Below are 16852 nucleotides of genomic sequence, written 5' to 3'. Positions count from 1 at the left end.
TACTAAATAATCCTCGAGCATAAAGTGCCAAGCACTGAGCTAGACCCTGGAAATACAGCCGTAAATGAGCCACATTCCTTGCCCTCCAGTAATTTATAGTCTAATGAGGCAGACAGACAGATAAGAAATTCCCGTACCGTGTACTAAGGCCAGTGATAAGAAGAAGCACAGAACGAGATGGGCCACTATGTAGGCTGGGACCAGATGGCAAGTGACATCTACACTGAGCAGTGACCCAGGACAAAGTGGAGTCAGAAAGGGGGTGGAGTGTGGCATGTGATCCAGGTTTGAGGGAACAGTTTGTACAAAGCCCTGGCAATGAGAGACCCTAGGATTGCAACAACACTGTGGTTTAAGAGTTGTGCTAATCAACACGACTAAACTGCTGGCTATATTGCTAAATTCCTCACTGCTCCTTCCCAAGTTCAGGAAGGGTTCTGAGCATGGGCACAACCTAGGGACAAACTGAGATAGACTCTTCATTTGATAACCCCCAGAGCTCCAATCTGACTAGGCTAGCTTAGTCCACCATCAACACTTCACTGTGGGTATTTGTACGCTTCTCCTGTCATTCACTCATCCTGTCAATCAGCAAGCCCTGTGCTAGACTCCAGAAGGAGAAGAGGGCTCCACCTGGCTCCCCTGGGAGGAATGGGGAGTGTCCTCCACATCTCTGAATCCCACACAGACTCCAGTTCAGTGTTTTGCATACAGAGGTACCACTGAGTCTACTCAACATAGAAGTAAAAGCAAAATTCATCTGATGGCATAATTACTATCTCAACCCGCGTCCTCTACAGTTCCAGCCCCTACTCCCAAACCGTCTACTGCTGCACATCAGGGCACTTCTCCCCACTCTTTGAACTCTACCGCTTGTAAATGCCACGTTGCTCAGCGCAGACGCAAGTATAGCTTTGTAGGTAAAAGCAGAAGCTTCGGATTCACAATAATCGGGGTAGAATCCTTTTATTAGCGTTATGATACTGAGCAAGTCACTCACCCTACGGCAGCCTCAGTTTTTTTTGTCCGAAAAATGAGAATAATAACAGCTCTTTCACTAGGGTTCGTTGAATGAATGCAACTGGTCTGAACTGAGTAGTAAATGGCACAGTCAATATAAGGGTATTATCATGTTGCTTGGCATATATAATGCAGTCAATAAATGGCGGCTGTAGAAGAATGTTGTAATGATGTATAGAGTGAGGTAGATGATGATGATATTGATGACGATGATGATGTAGGACAGCCGGTTGTTCGTCGTGTAATTCACTTTCTGGAGTCACAGCAACCCCGCCAGCCCACACAGCTGCCAGCGGCAAGCCTGGGATCCACAGTCCCTCCGGACTCTGTCCAAGCCCAGAACTCCCTGGGCAGAGCCAGCCTGCGTCACCCGCCCAGCCCTGCGGCTCCTCCCCAGCGAGCCCACACATGGTGGGAACGTGAGGGGGCGGGGCCAGACTGGGCGCCTCAGAGCCAATCGCCGGGAGGGGGGCGCCCAGCCAATAGAAGATGGGCTCCAGGTCCCGGGGGCGGGGACCCAGAGAGGAACGGAAGCGTCATAGGTCACTGGGCGGGCTGGGGGCGGGGCCCGCGGTGTCTATGGGGGCGGAGCAGCGGTGGCCAGAGCAGTCAGGGCGGTAATGGCGGCGGCTGTGGCTACCGTGGCAGTGGCGGCCCCGGCGCCGGCGGCCCGCGCGGAAGGCGCCTCCTCAGTGCACTGGTTCCGAAAGGGGCTGCGGCTCCATGATAACCCGGCGCTGCAGGCGGCCGTGCGCGGGGCGCACTGTATGCGCTGCGTTTACATCCTCGACCCTTGGTTCGCGGCCTCCTCCTCAGTCGGGATCAACCGATGGAGGTGAGGGGGCACGGGGCGGGTTCGCGGGCCCGGGAGACGCAGCCTGGCCTCTTGGGCACCCATCCTCGGAAAGGGAGGCTCTGGCCCCAGTCCCCTCTGCCGAAAGACCCCGGCCTGAAGGAGGTGGGGCAGGGGGACGGAGCCGGGTCTCCAGAGGGGAGAAGCCGGGAAGAGGGAAGCAATTAGTCCCCATAGTAATAGCCTGGGTGGACCAGGGTTCAGCTTCTGACACCGCGCGCTCGCACTGCGTGTTATCCGCTTTGGTCCTCACGACCTTCCTGTGGGACAGATCATGATCCCCGTTGTACAGATGAGACTCTTGAGCCCTAGAGACGCAAAGTTGACCTGCTCAAGGATTTGCAGTCAGTGAGAGGCAGAACAGGGACTCCTTGTCTAGGGCTCTTAGGGGTGTACTGGGGGCGGGGGGAGAGGGAGGACAGGAGCTATTGTGGTGTGAGGGCAGGGATGGGTTTCTGAATTGATAGCACAGCAGATGTCTGCATTCTTCAAGTAAAGAGCGCATTGCTGTGCTCCTGAAGGTCATCTGTAAGCCTCTGGTTTGTTTGAATCCATTTTTTCAACCATCCTGCCTTCCCTCCACCAAGATCATTCTGTTTCTGGAGGCGTCTAGAGACTCTGGCTTAGCATTAGATAGGGCAAGTGCCGTCTCCCCTTCATTATAGATAAAGACCTCAAGGGCATGTTCAGTTAGAGGCACTTTGTGTCCGGAGCTGGAGAGCAGAGAGCAGTACTTAATCCATTTGGAGAATTCCCTCAGCAGCTATGGGCTTGCTAGAGGGGGAAAAAAAAAAAAAAAAAGGGAACCAAAGTGTCCCTTCCTTCCTCCTCTTCTCATGAGTTTGTTTGTTTGTTTGTTTGTTTGTTTTGCGGTACACGGGCCTCTCACTGTTGTGGCCTCTCCCGTTGCGGAGCACAGGCTCCGGACGCGCAGGCCCAGCGGCCATGGCCCACGGGCCCAGCCGCTCCGTGGCATGTGGGATCTTCCTGGACCGGGGCATGAACCTGTGTCCCCTGCATCGGCAGGCGGACTCCCAACCACTGCGCCACCAGGGAAGCCCCCATGAGATTGTTTTTAAAGCACGGTTGAGCCATTATAGATTAGATTTTTATCAACTGATGTACTAAGATGAGGGACCAGGAAAGCTGTGATATCAAGGGTCCCTCTTTGATGATTCCCAGGAGATGGAGTGGACAGGATCATGGGAGAAGATTAACAGATAGGTAGTTGATGGGTTTTCTCTTTAACCAGTGTTTAAAACCAAGGAGTTCTGAGACATTGTGTTCCCATCTCTCTTTAACACGCCCCTCAGTAGTCCTTTGGTTTGTTTGCATTGTTCTGGAGCATGTTTGCTTGTGACCTTGTTGTTCGAGAGGCAAGGTTATTCCCAGGATAGGCTGGCTCTCCACCATTCTTTCCTCACCAAGGTGTGTGCCCTGCTAGGAGAGTGAATGCCCCTAGCAGTGGATCTATTAAATGCCCCCCTCCTGACCCATTTATATTGAGGGAACAACTAAAGATAGTCCTGTGGAGAGCCTGCCCACACAATTTTCAGCTGCTCTATTGCTCTGCCTGTGCTTCAGTTTCTATAGATAGGAGGTTGGGTTTGACAAACATCCTCAAATGACTGGCCATCCCTAGCATGGACTAAGCCTGAGACTTTGCCCCCCTCCCAGTGGCAGTGTGCCAGTCAGAGCAGAGTAAATAGAATCCAGACTGCTTGCTTGCTGCGTTGTCACGGAGTTTCTCCTTTTTGGGGGTTTTGGAGGACATTGCATAGGACTGCCTACTCCTTTGTGGTAGTGGAAATTACAAATCAACAACGAAAACTCTGTTGCTGATTAAACTCAGATTCGCTAGAAACTAGGAGTTTTGTGGGTCACCCTTTTGTGATTGTGCTTTTGAGTGAGTGAGAGAGAAAAGGAATGTGGCAGTTCAGATGCCTGTGTCAAATCCTGAAGTCAGAGGCTGTGTAGGAATGCAGATGTTAATTGAGTAATTATTTAATGAGTGCCTCATATCTGCCAGGCACACTGCTCTAGGTGCTGCTAGGGAAATAGCAGTGAACAAGCAGATGTGGTGTCCAGAGCTCCTGGAGCGTACATTTGCGTGGCGCAAGACAAGTAAACAACCTTAATTTAGTAGAACTAGTGCCATGAAGTAAATAAGATAGGGGGACAGACTAGAGCAGTGGCTCTTAACCTTGCTGCACATGGGAATCATTTAAGGATCTTTAAAAGATGTCTGGGCCCCCTTCTCTCCCAATTCTGATTTCATTGTTCTGGGTTATGGTCTGGGCATTAGGGTCTTTAAAGGTGTGATGTGCAGCAAAGCCAGAGAGGCACTGGACTAGAGAACCCCAGACCTGAGCCCGACAGCTTGGGATATGTATTGCAGTGCATTGGCAAGAAGTCTGATTTGCTTTGGCATCAGAAGAAAGAGGTGAAATCACACAAAACAGATCAAATACAATAACTGCTTCTGGGTCTGGGCACAGACACATGCGTACCACCCCCGCCATATTCTTTGCTCCCAGGTTTAGAGCGAGGGCAGAACTGCAGACTGTTTTATGCACTCGATTGGGTGTTAGGGGGAGTGATGGAGCCAGCTGTACCTCTGTGTAACTACACTATGTGTAATCTCCCAGTGGCTGTTTCTGGATCTGGAAGTGACCTGGGAGAATTGTGCTGCAGCGTAACATCCTAGCTCTGTAAATATTTCAGTTGCCGCCTCTGAGAAGCCTCCCTCAGAAGAGTGGGCCCTGGGCCATCTGCAAGAGGTGGGGGGAACCAAAGTCTGTATCTCTGTTATCCTCCTGCACTTCCTACAGTGACTCCCACACAGCGTTTTTCAGCAGATAAATCAGCTTAAAATAACGATGAATGGCCCTTCCTAAGAGTAAAAGTGGACAGAGAAAGGCAACCAAGAACATGTACATTTATTAGCATAGGAGAAGGGCTAGCATACTCCTTGCCTTGGTGGTAGTGGGAAGTTTATAGGCTAATTGTAGCATTTGAGCCTCAGGACTTTTTTTTGCCAAGCACTAGTTAGCTAAACCCTTTGCCGTTTTCCCCAGCCCCACCTCCCCCAAATTTACTGCGTCTAGAAGGAAGTACTGTAGTGAGAACCAAAAAAAAAAAAAAAAAAAGAGGGGATGTGAGCCCCTTCTAGATTTAAAAATGGCCCTTGCAGTTTTTCATTACCTTTCTCTCCCTACTGCAACCCAGATGGGTGTTGGCAACAATTCACCTTACCCTTTATTTATGTCACTTTCTCCTTGGCTCTGTGCTACACCTGTATTCCGGAACTTGGGGACAGAAGGAGTTGGTAGAAATAAAATATCAGCCAAAATCACTCAGAATTAGTGAATGAGGTGACCTGGGAACTCCCCAGGATGCCTGGTGAGAACAAGTGTGTCTCTTTTCCCAATGCCTGGAGCTAAACACTGGTGGACTGTCCAAGTTGGGTGGTTCTTCCCTGGAACTTGGTCAGCAAGAAGGGGGTTGAGAACTATGGTCTACAGGCAGGGAAATTTGAGTTTCTCTGAGTTGTTCACACTGGTACCCAAGAGTCACTTTTTTGTTCTGCTGCTGAGGAAATGTTTCCATTTGCCTAAAAGGGATGAAAACTTTCACATTCATCTTTCTCTTTGAAATTAGGAAAGAATAAACATATTTTTAGCCAAGTGATACTTAGAGATCAATCCCTGCTATGGATTGTGGGTTTGGGTTATCCTTTTCCATGGGGCTTAAAGCACTCTTAATTACTTAGGAGAAATTAATTTATATTAATAGCCAATGTAGCCAGTCTGGGCTGGCCAATGATATCATCATGACAGTTAACCTTGGCTTGAAGCAGAGAAACTTGGTCAAGGGCGATCTAGACCCAAAAAGAGAGTTCACTATCATTTTCCCTCTTCCTATTAATAACAAACAAAATATTTCTCAACACAGAATCTGCCTTCTCTAGAGAAGTCCTTCCCTAAAAGATCTGCGTGTCTTTTATTTTAAAGGGCTAGTTCCATGGAGTTCCTGAATTACTGGGTCCTTTTAGTATTTTTTGAAATCCCAATTTGATTTCTTCCAGTTCTGTCTTCTTCTGGCTCCAGAGCGCTTACATAATGCAACTAAGCTGCACATGTTGTCTAATCCAAAGGGTGAGCTTGAACTCTCACCCGGACGGTGTGCTCCGAATTTCAGCCATGTGAGCTCAGCTTGGAGCTGCCAAGGGTGAGCTGCCTGCCCGAACACTGCCGCCTCCAATGCCCTGGCCAGTTTTCTTTAGAGTCCCCCCTCATTGGAGTAAAGAGAAACTGGCCATGTAGAGAGGAGGGCTCTAGGGGAGCACAAAGGCCCAAGGGTCTCTCTGGTGAAAGAATGCGCCCGCTGGCCCCAGTGAGCTTTTGCCCAGGGGCAGCACTGCTCCGCTGCTCCCTGTCCCTTCTTGGCAGTCCTCACAGGTGGTGCCCTAGCAGTGGCTACTCTTTCTCTGTCTGCCTGGAGGCTGGGGCTCCTGGGGGCCATCGTGAGGTCTCCCTTCCTGGAGGAGCCCTGCAGGGCTTGACTGGGGAGGGGGCGAGTTGGAAGTAACTGCATTTCTAGAGGGCCAAACGGGAGGCAGAAAGCAGGCTCTCACAGAGAGGAAGTTCAGTGAAAACAAACTAGAAGCAAAGAAAGGCAACTTGTAAATCGAAGCTAGAAGTCAAGTTCGGTTTTCTGGGACAGCGCTTCTGAACCTTTGATGTGCAAAGGAGGCACCAGGGGATCTTGCTAAAATGCAGATTCTGTTTCTGGAGGTCTGGGATGGAGCCTGAGATCCTGCATTTCAGCAAGCTTCTGGGTGATTCACAGCTGTTGATCCCCGGAGGAGCAAGGATTTGGTAGCAAAGGTGTTGGCCTACGAGTAGAGCTGTGGTGCTCTCTGATGGCTGAGTCCCTGGCAGCACAGCCTCAGTGCTCAGGGGGTAAGTCCTGGTTGAGAGGCAGTGGAGCCTGGAGGTTAAGAATAAAGACGCCAAGCCACACCGTCCGGGTTTGAATTCTGGTCACCTGTTAAGTGAATGATGTTACGCAAATTACTTAATCTCTCTGTACCTCATCTGTAAAATGAGAATTAAATGAGGTGATGTATGTAAAACAAGTAGGATAGTACCTGGTTCATTGTAAATGCTCATTAAATGTTAGTTACTGCTGTTACTATTATTATCCTTTGGTTGCTGAGTCCAGAATCGTGCCTTCTGCTTACTGCCTCGGCTGTAGACTTCTCTTGTCAAAGAAGAAAAGGGTTCTCACGAGGTTATCTGTACTACAGATATGCTGCAAGGCATCTCTCCTTTTAGTAAATGAGGTCTAGAAATAAAGTCCACAGACGGCAGCTGGAACCTAGCCAGTCCTATCTGTAGCTTCAAATCAAAGTCCTGGGCAGCCTGGTGGACTGTGAAGGCTGAGGCCCCCAAAGTGCATGGCAGGGACATTCCTGGGAGCCGCAGGACCCTCTGTCCTGGGGTTGCAGAATCTAAGTCACCAGTTATCCCTAGGCATTCTGCCTGGCAGGGCCCAGGTTTCAAGTGGCACAGAGGCAATTTACACTGGTCTCTCGTCTTTTCCTCCCGAGGAGAGGGTGAGGCCTGGGAGGAGGCCAAAGCAAGTGCAAGTGCTCCACTCTGTCTCAGCTTTCCTTTTCTGAGGGTGACAGTGTTTCAAAAACAGAAATTCGCAGAGGTGGAGCTTTGGCTTTGCATAAAGCAGCATTCAGCCTGTCAGTCTCCCATCGCAACCCCTTGGAGAGTCTCTGCCTGCTCGTGAGCTAGCCTGATGCTTCGGGCTGAGCCCAGGACTCAGCTCGTGCTGGAATGTGGGTCTGTGGCATTCTCCCCCTGGCAGTGTCAGGTTGTCGACGTCAGGGGTGGCGGCAGGGACTGGTTCCAGTTGGCAGCCTGGGAACAGTCGCTGCTTCTGTAAGCCTCCCATAGTCAAGGGAACGTGATGTGCTGCACAGGAGCCACCGGGTTTCATTGTGCTCAAAATAAAATCCGGTGATTCCCGTCGTTGACAGGCCTGGGTGGGAGGCCCCAGCATAGATGGCAGGAGGTGTCCATGAACGAGGGTCACCTGCCAGGGCTTCGTTCCTGAGGAAGAAGAACAGAATGTCAGTGGATTACCTGGAGTCAGGTTTGTGTTTGCCACAAACACATGAGATCCTGCAGGAATCTCAGCCCCTGGAGCAGTGTTTGATGTGCCACTGAAAGGCTTAAGAAATGCGGCACAGAGAAGAAAACATGGTTTGAGTCTGACCGAGAGTCTGGGATAGTTTGCTATCCCAGCTTTGTCACTCAATAACTGTAATCTTTGGCAAATTAATTCTCCTCTCTGTATCTCGTTTTCCTCAGTTATAAAACGGGGATAGTATTTTCCTTCAAAATGTGTTGAGAGAATTCAAAAGAAAACGCATTTAAAAAGCATAACAGGCATATAATAACATTGATAACATTAGTTGTCTCTGGAGAGGGGGATGGATTAAATTCCTTGGGGAAGCAGGAGGAGGAGACTTTTTCCTGTGTACCCTTTTGTAACTTGAATTTTGAACCACATGAAGAGTTAATCTGTTTAAAATGTAAATTTAAAGATAAGACACATAATCTGTTTAAAATGTAAATTTAAAGATAAGACACATAATCTGTTTAAAATGTTAATTTAAAGATAAAACACATATCATAAAATGTATTGGTGGAATTTGTCAGAAAGGTGATTATGCCTAACTGAACAGGTAATAAATTTTTGTGGTCCTATGAAGTAAATAAATAAAACACTGAAGGCTCTCAGGCAGTGTTAATTTCCTTTCCCTTTCCCATGGTGATCCAGCTCGCAGGCTAGGTCTCTTGAGTTTCTGGAGTCTCCCGCACCTCAACTTCCACCCCCAAAAGCATGGGAGGATATCTTACAGAGAAGTGCCTCCTCCCTCTTGGGACAAAAACCTGGTGGCCAGAGCCCTGGAGAAGCCTGGAGAATGAGCTACCTGCCAAATGAAACCCTGGCAACTGGGGACTCAGCCCAGGCTGTGGGACCCTGGGACCGTGGCGGTAGATATCCGTGCAGCCCAAAGCATGAGTGCAGAAAGACAAGGGAGTCTGTTGGACCAGGGTAGGTGAGACTTTCCAGGGCTCTTGCAGTCTTGTTCCTCTGCTAATAGGACCTCAGGCCTCCATACCACAGTACTGCACTTGTTTTTCAGATGGCTTTCCCATCTGTTCTCCCTTTTGATTCTCACAACCACCTAGTGGTGGGAAGATATTTACACCTAGGGCCTGAGGCCAAGAGGGAATAAGTGACTGACTTGCCTGTAATCACAGAGGAACAACAAGAGTAGGAGCAGCTCACACTTATCGCAGATTTCCTATATGCCAGGCTCTGTGCTAAATGTTCTTCGTGCTTTATTTGGCTTTCTTAACAATTCTGTGAGATAGGTACCAACACCAACTCCATATCACAGATTGTGGGGGGAAGCTAAAGAGGTTAAGTAACTGCCTAAAGTCCCACAGCTAGTAATGACAAAGGCAGGATTTCAGCGGAGGTGGCACTGATCCTCTACCATATCACACGTCAGCCAGAACCCAGTAGAACCATGCTACTTGTTTGGCATAAACAATGTACCAGCTTCTCCCTGCTTTGTTATGTTACCACCAACAAGGGCTGTGTGGGTTCTGCAGGTTCCTACTTCAGTCTCTGGAAGATTTGGACACAAGTTTAAGGAAACTGAACTCCCGCCTGTTTGTAGTCCGGGGACAGCCGGCTGACGTGTTCCCAAGGCTGTTCAAGGTAAGTGTGCAAAGTCCAAGAGAAGACAGTGAGAGTCTGCTCCTAGGGTTTCCCCACAGACTGAATGAGACAATATTCTGACTGAGGAAATGGAAATGGTCGGGGACGGTCTGACCACTGCTGCTAGGGAAGTTGGGAGCAAATGCAGCCAGTCAGCTGCCAACAGAATGGGAACTGTGTTAAGGAAAACTTCTGTGAATCCAGTGTCTTGTTGGAAAGTTCCCATCTCAGTCCAGACATGGGATGTGGCAAGTTATTCCACCCCGGATGCCACTGGCTTCCTTAGATGTTTTCTTGGCTCAAGCCAGCAAGATTTATTAGAGCTCTTCCTACGCCAGGAGTTTGAGGGTGAGGTTTCCTATTGAGCAATGGGCGTTTCCCATCTTGCTTTGCTTTGCTTATTGGAAAAAAAAGTCAGCCTCTCTGAGGAAACATCCCTACTTCCTCTGTGAATGATTGATAAAATCTTCATTTAGGTACCATATAGGCCTCTGTTTGCTGTATCAGGTAGCCAGCCCACTTTTCCCCCCAACCCCTTTATAAAACACAGTTTTTAAGGCCCAAACAGAGACGAAAGTGCTCATAGACAGAGGGCTCTAGGACGTTCTCCCCTCATCCTCAGCAGCGCACAGTTGTTTTTCTGCCTCTCTCCACCCCAACTTCCTTCCCTACTCTTCCTGGGGGAAAAGGCAAGAGCAAAGACTTAATGTCAAGGCCAGAAGCTTAGTAAACACTTCATCATTCACTTTACGTCCCCTCACAAATGCCACGGTGCTGATAATAGCCAGCATTCATTGAGGGCTGACTATGAGTCAAACACGGTTCTAGGTAAGTGCTTCACATACATTAATTCACGTACTCCTCACAGCGGCCCTCAGACGTGGGCACGGCTGTCCCTATTCTGCATATGAGGAAACAGTGTCTTGGGAAGCTAAGGGTGGTGGCCTAGGATTTGCACCCAGGCTCCGACTCCAGGGCTGTGTTCTTAACCACCGCACCATTAAACACATTTGCCTCTCCTCCCTCTGCATTGTCCCCTCTCTCCCAGCACCTCAGAGGCCAACCCGCTAATAGCCCAGAGATACAGATAGATCATTCATTCATTGTATGTTATTAAGCTTCTACTGTGTACTAGGCCCCATACTAGGTCCTAGGGTATTGAAGAATAAGCATGATTTCTGCTGTGAGCATTCATACTGTAATGAAGGAAACAAGCAAGTAATGGGAAGCTTCATTGCCATATGATAACTGCTGTGATGGAAAATGGGCAAGGTTCAGCAGAATCATACTGAGGGAGAAGGCCTAGGAGGCTTCTTGGAGAAGGTGTCATCTAATAATATTTTTATTATTATTCACAGGGTTATGAGTCTTTAACAATGTAATCTACATGAACTGCTAAGCATGGTACTTGGCTCATAGTAAGTGCTCAATAAATGTTTAGTGCTGCTGTCCTTGAATGAGGGATAAGCAACCCTGCTCAGGACTCACATGCAGCAGGGCTGAGTCAGGGCCAGGGTGCCCTGTGCACGGCCAGGACATTTGCCCCAGGGATTCAGAGTTTTAAGGGACCATGACCAGAGACTTTGGTTGGAATGTGGTTTCCTTCTTGCTAGTTGCATGCTCTAGGGCTTTCTGTGGGTCTTCTGTACAACTTTTCACTGGGCCACTTTCTCCCAGCTTTGCTAGGAAATCTAGAAATTTCTACCAGACATGACTAAAGACTTGGAAAAGAATTCCCTTTTTAAATATGTGGCCCCTCTGGTCTGAGTTCTCTGACCTCTGGGCTAAGGGCTGCTCCTCCTTTCCCAGCTCTCTGAGAGCTGGAGCCTATTAGCTGTGTTTGCTACTGGCCTCAGGAGTGTTGCTGTGGAAACCATCAACACACTTCACACAGCACAAGTCTGCCAAGAAAACTAGGCCAGAAGTTTTCAGGGCCCTGAGGAGCTCTGGGAAAGGCTTGCCAAGCAGGTGGAATATGGCGATCCTGTCCCCCGCCATCTTTACCAGTGAGTCAGTGCCTTTCCGGGATTGGAGGCTCCCCTGGGAGCATGTATTTATATCCTCCTGCTGCATTCTTCTACCACAAGGACACAGCAAGTGCACAGAGCTGCCCACCTCTCTCCTGATTCCACAGAGACCGCTGCCTCAGGCTCCACTGTTGTAGGCTGTTGGCCTCACCTCAAAGGCCTGCCCTCCTCAAACCTTGTGGATCTCAGATTGTTGGTTTTCCAGTTCAAGTCATTGTCCCTAGTTTGTTCTGCAGCCCATTCTGTCAGGTCTCTAGACTTACTCTGTACCCTCCCAGGAGAGAGCTGAGTGCCCAGCTTCTTTCTCCCCAAACAGTGTTGAGCATTACAGATTCTCTCCCCACAGGAATGGGGGGTGACCCGCTTGACCTTTGAATATGACTCTGAACCCTTTGGGAAAGAACGGGACGCAGCCATTATGAAGATGGCCAAGGAGGCTGGTGTGGAAGTGGTGACTGAGAACTCTCATACTCTCTATGACCTGGACAAGTAAGAGATGGGCCCCAGGGGTCAGGTTGCCAATTGTGGGAGTTGGTGATTTGGGCCCCTGCTGAGTGGAACTCAGGGAGATTCAGCAATAGGGCCCCCTGGCACATGAGGTATGGCATTTTCTAGAAGCTAGAAGAGAATAGGTCAGAGTTGGGGCCTGTAGAACAGCTCAAAGAGCTTACCCGATTTGGGTGCAAAGAGGCTTATTAGGCCCAAGGGACAGAAGCAGTGAGGCTCCCCACTCAGGATCTTCATAGATCTGCTCCTAACACGCTCCAGTCCCATCCACCCCACACACTCCCGCTTCCGTCCTGCTGCTCAGAAACTGCCCTCTGACCTCAGTGGGCCCTGTCTGTCACCCCTCCCAGCAGATCTCTGTCCTCATAGACACAGCTTCTGTTCCTGAGATGCGTTCCCTGGGCTCCCCTGGCTATCTGGGTTTCCCGGCCATGCATTTAGATGTTGCTCCGGAGGCTCTAGAGATCCCTGCAGGGCCTCTGTGCTTTCAGAGGGGCTAGAAGGAAACCCTCTCCTCCCCTTCCCTGCGAGAGCTGTCACCCTCCTGCTGCTGCTGCCACTGCTGCCAAGCCCTGCTCCCTGTCCCTCTCCCCACAACCAGTGGTGGGGGTCACACAGCTCTGCATGTGAGCTGGCCTCAGCTCAGGGAAGCGCTGGGTGTGGAGCTCCTCCTCCTACCACGTGCCGGAGGAGCGGGGAGGTACTGCAGGGGCAGCAGCCAACCTTCTGTCTCCACTAATGGAAGGGAGGAGAGAGGAACTGAGAAATAAACTCGCCCAGCAAGCCCCGCTTGCGTAAGCTGCTTCTTGGCCAACAAGAGCCCCGGGAGTCTAGCTGCAGCCCATCCCAGTTCATCTTTATAGAAACAGCCTCAGTTCTCCTCTAAACTCTCCTATATCTTTTCTTCTTATCTCAGTGCAGCTGTGTTTCCCTTGCTCATGAAAAAATACTTTTGTAAATTGCAAAAAAGATAAAGAAAACCCTTGAAGTATTAGTTGTTACTATTAACCCCAGGCCCAGCCTCCGATTTGGGGAGGACAGGCTGTTCTCCACCTCTCTGTTCTAGTAATTGGGGCCCAACAAGGGAATGATTTTCCAACCAAGGAACATGTTTGCAGCTCTTATCGAAGAACCTCCTCGAGGCTTACGCTGGGATAGAGAGGGAGGTCCACGGGACTCCCTGTGGCTTGGACAGGCAAACCAAGGACCAAGAAGGCCAGTGGGGACTTTTCTGTGATTAGAGAGATATGGTCAGTCTCTGTCTTTAGGCGGCTCCACATTGGCACCAGGGAACCTGGAAATGAGCCCCAGCTTTGGCCCTGACTTGCTCCAGGCACCTGCTCCAGCAGTCTAAGCTTCATTTTCCCTCTCGGTAAAATGGAGATGTAGCCCCCCTTGTCCCCTCCTTCCCACTTAGGAGTGGGACCCATGAGAGGATGAGGAAAGCCACCCTCCAAGCTTTCGAAGTCTGGGCTCTTTTCTGGGCAGGCAGGGACCTGAGATGAAGGGTCTTGTGAGTGACGTCTGGTGTGCTTTGGGATCCCCAGGATTATTGAGCTGAACGGGCAGAAGCCGCCCCTCACCTACAAGCGCTTTCAGGCCATCATCAGCCGCATGGAGCTGCCCAAGAAGCCCGTGGGCTCTGTGACCAGCCAGCAGATGGAGGGCTGCAGGGCCGAGATCCAGGAGAACCACGATGAGACCTATGGCGTGCCCTCCCTGGAGGAGCTGGGTGCGTACTTCCTGCCCCGAGCCTCTCATGCCAGCACCTCCTTTTCTGTAAAAGAATTTACCGTTTTTTCTTTTTTGTCAAAGTAATGCAGTTATTGTAGACACTTTAGAAAATACGGAGAAATGGAAATGGAAATAACTATCACTATTACCCACCACCCAGAGAAAACCAGCCTTAATTTTGCAGTAGTCCTTCTGCAGTCTTTTTTCCGTTCGTATTTATATACGTAATCTTCTGTTTCTAGTTCATGCCTCTATTTTTGTACTTTTCCCTCTCAGATGTAGGCACAGCCTGGTGCTGGCATCAGTGGGCTTCTCAATACCAACATAACTAGTGTTGTTTCTGATGAAAGGGGGTATGTCGGCCTCTCAGGTTACTGACTACACCCTCTCTCCCCTTCCCGTTCCCCTTCCTCCCCACCGTCCATTTTTTCGATCTGAACAAAGTTAGCCTTTCTCACCTATAAACCAAAGCTGTAGTCAGCTGACCTGACAGTGCCAGCTGTACAGGATTGTTCTCACCTGTCCAGAATGAGGCTTGGGGGAGGCAAGAGAAAGGAGAGGAGAGGTCACAGTGGAAAGAGAACCAACATGACTTAGAAAACACGGACCCATTAAGGATTATCTCAGCCCCAGTAGCAGCAAAAACACAGTGGTCCAGTTCCCACAAAGCTCAACGAGCAGACCAGCCTGGGAGGACCTGCTGAGCCGTCACTGCAACGGCCTGACCTCCAGTCCTGTGACCTGCTCCTCCCCGTGTAGGATTCCCCACTGAAGGACTCGGCCCAGCTGTCTGGCAAGGAGGAGAGACGGAAGCTCTGGCCCGCCTGGATAAGCACCTGGAACGGAAGGTATGGCCCCGTTTCTGAGGCACAGAACTTCAGATGCTGACACCCATGCCGCAGGGAGGATGGAGCCAGGTTCATGTCCCTCAGTGCCTCTTAGCTCAAGCTGCTTGAAAAATGAAAAGTCTTCCTATGGCAATAACAACATTAATAATAGCAGCTACCACTTAGTGAGCGCTTACCACGGGCTGGTCGCTGGGCTGAGCACTTCTGGGTTTGGCACCTGCGTCCACTATATCCTTTCATCTTTCCAACAGCCCTACACGGACAGTAGTAAGCTCTCCGTTTTACAGATTAGGAAATGAAGGCTTAGAGTAGTTAAGTAACTTGCCTGAGGTCCCACAGTTAGTAAGTAGTAGAGTGAGATCTTGTTCTATGTGATTCTAAAACTTAGGCTAGATTGCTTTTCTTTCATCTGTGTGTCCCCTTACTAAGAGGGTATCTGGTCAGTAAGGTCCATAAGATTAACTATTTTGTGTTTATGTGTCCCCCATCTTTTGCTGGGTCTCCTCCAAGGGTTTGATTTCCATTTGCTTGTCACAGAGAACAAATGACCCACCTCCCAGTAAAGTGGGAATTGGTAACAGGAAGGAAAGAGGCCAAGGCCCCAGAGGCACCCCTCCTAATGTCACATGCCCCCACCTCCCTGGGACTGGAGAAGCAGAGGAGGTTCTCATGAACAGTCAGCTCCTACTTCCTGCCCCCCTGCAGATGGTTTATAGACTGGGTCCCTAAAATCACAACTTGTTCTATTCCTGCTCAGATGGCTGGGCATTTGGCCCAGCATCCAGGTGATAACAGTGCAAGAAGGAGGCTAAGATAGCAGACTTGGGAAGAATGCTTCCCAGCCCTGGAGGTACCTCGCCAGCAGTGAAGGCATACCATGGGCCTAGCCTCCCCAAGCCCCAGCAGCCTTGATGTCCCTATTTGGGTGTTACCATCAGACAGGGCCGAAAGCAAGCCCCAGCAATTTAAAAGGATAAGAACTGATGTCCAAGGGTGTGGGGGAACCAGCTGTCTTTGTCCACATCAGCTTTACCCAGAGATTCTTATGGTCAGTCTGGAGACAAAGGCTGGGCCAAGGAGGCAGAAAGGCGCAGGTGATTTTGGAAAAGAGGCAGACAACTTCCTCTGGTGGTGCTAAGCAGATTGAAAATAAGCTGCTGATGACCAGCCTTGCCACTGCTCAAGGAAAGCCTGCCTGAGAATGAAATAATACAGAGGAAAGCAGAGCTGAGATGGTGAATGCATTCCAAGTAGCAGTAGCTGGACACCTAGATCCAGCTGTGCCTGAAGGCTACATCTTGGACTCTTGGTTATATGAGTTAAAAAAATCCCTTTTTCAAAGGCCACCCCACAAATGGGGTGGCAGGAGTACAATGAGACTTAAAAGTGTAAAGAGCTAACCTATAGCTTGGGGATTATTATCCCCTTAAAAGCATTTCGTAGAGGAATGCCTTTTAAATCACCAAGTCAGGGACTTCTTTTCCAGACACCCCTGGAGGGCCTCTTTTGTAGTGGGGCCTTATGTCAGGGCCCTTCAGACTCTGGTAGCCGGAGGGAATACTGTATTTTACACCTCAGGGAGAACAAAAGATACTTGATGGGCAGGAGTTTAACCATTTCAGGAGGTTTATTTTAACTTCTTCAATTCTCCAAATCTGAAGCGAGCATTTTCTTATGTCAGAATGCTCTAGCTGCTAGAAAGACTGCCTAAAAAGACAGGCATAGTGTCTGTCTCCAGAAACATAGTCTATAGGAAATGATAGACACGGAACAAGGAATTACAGTATGCTTAAGGTTAGGAAAGGAGTAGTTCAGAGGGTTATGGGAATGAAAGAACAAGAGGAGTATATTAATCAGTTCTTGTTTGCAAGTTGGCCTTTGAAAAAGGGATTTTTTTAACTCATATAACCAAGAGTCCAAGATGTAGCCTTCAGGCACAGCTGGATCTAGGTGTCCAGCTACTGCTACTTGGAATGCATTCACCATCTCAGCTCTGCTTTCCTCTGTATTATTTCATTCTCAGGCAGGCTTTCCTTGAGCAGTGGCAA

The 16852-nt window shown here is 49.5% G+C and overlaps 1 protein-coding gene across 2 annotated transcripts in view; it reads left to right on the top strand.

Moving 5' to 3' along the window:
* Positions 1–1636: 1636 nt before the first annotated feature.
* The window catches only part of CRY2 (cryptochrome circadian regulator 2), a 33610-nt gene continuing 18394 nt past the window's right edge, over positions 1637–16852 (top strand). For both annotated transcript variants that reach the window (XM_082627643.1, XM_082627644.1), the window contains exons 1-5: positions 1637–1855; positions 9580–9688; positions 12062–12204; positions 13770–13954; positions 14716–14804. In XM_082627643.1, coding sequence (XP_082483769.1) covers positions 1641–1855; positions 9580–9688; positions 12062–12204; positions 13770–13954; positions 14716–14804 — 741 coding nt within the window. In that variant the 5' untranslated portion in view covers positions 1637–1640. The remainder of the gene's footprint in view (positions 1856–9579; positions 9689–12061; positions 12205–13769; positions 13955–14715; positions 14805–16852) is intronic.

This window comes from Mesoplodon mirus (genome assembly GCF_964341445.2).
Source record: "Mesoplodon mirus genome assembly, chromosome: 7".
NCBI classification, from domain to species: domain Eukaryota; kingdom Metazoa; phylum Chordata; class Mammalia; order Artiodactyla; family Ziphiidae; genus Mesoplodon; species Mesoplodon mirus.
The sequence above is the reverse complement of the archived record's forward strand: the minus strand, read 5'-3'. Positions and strand labels throughout refer to the sequence as shown.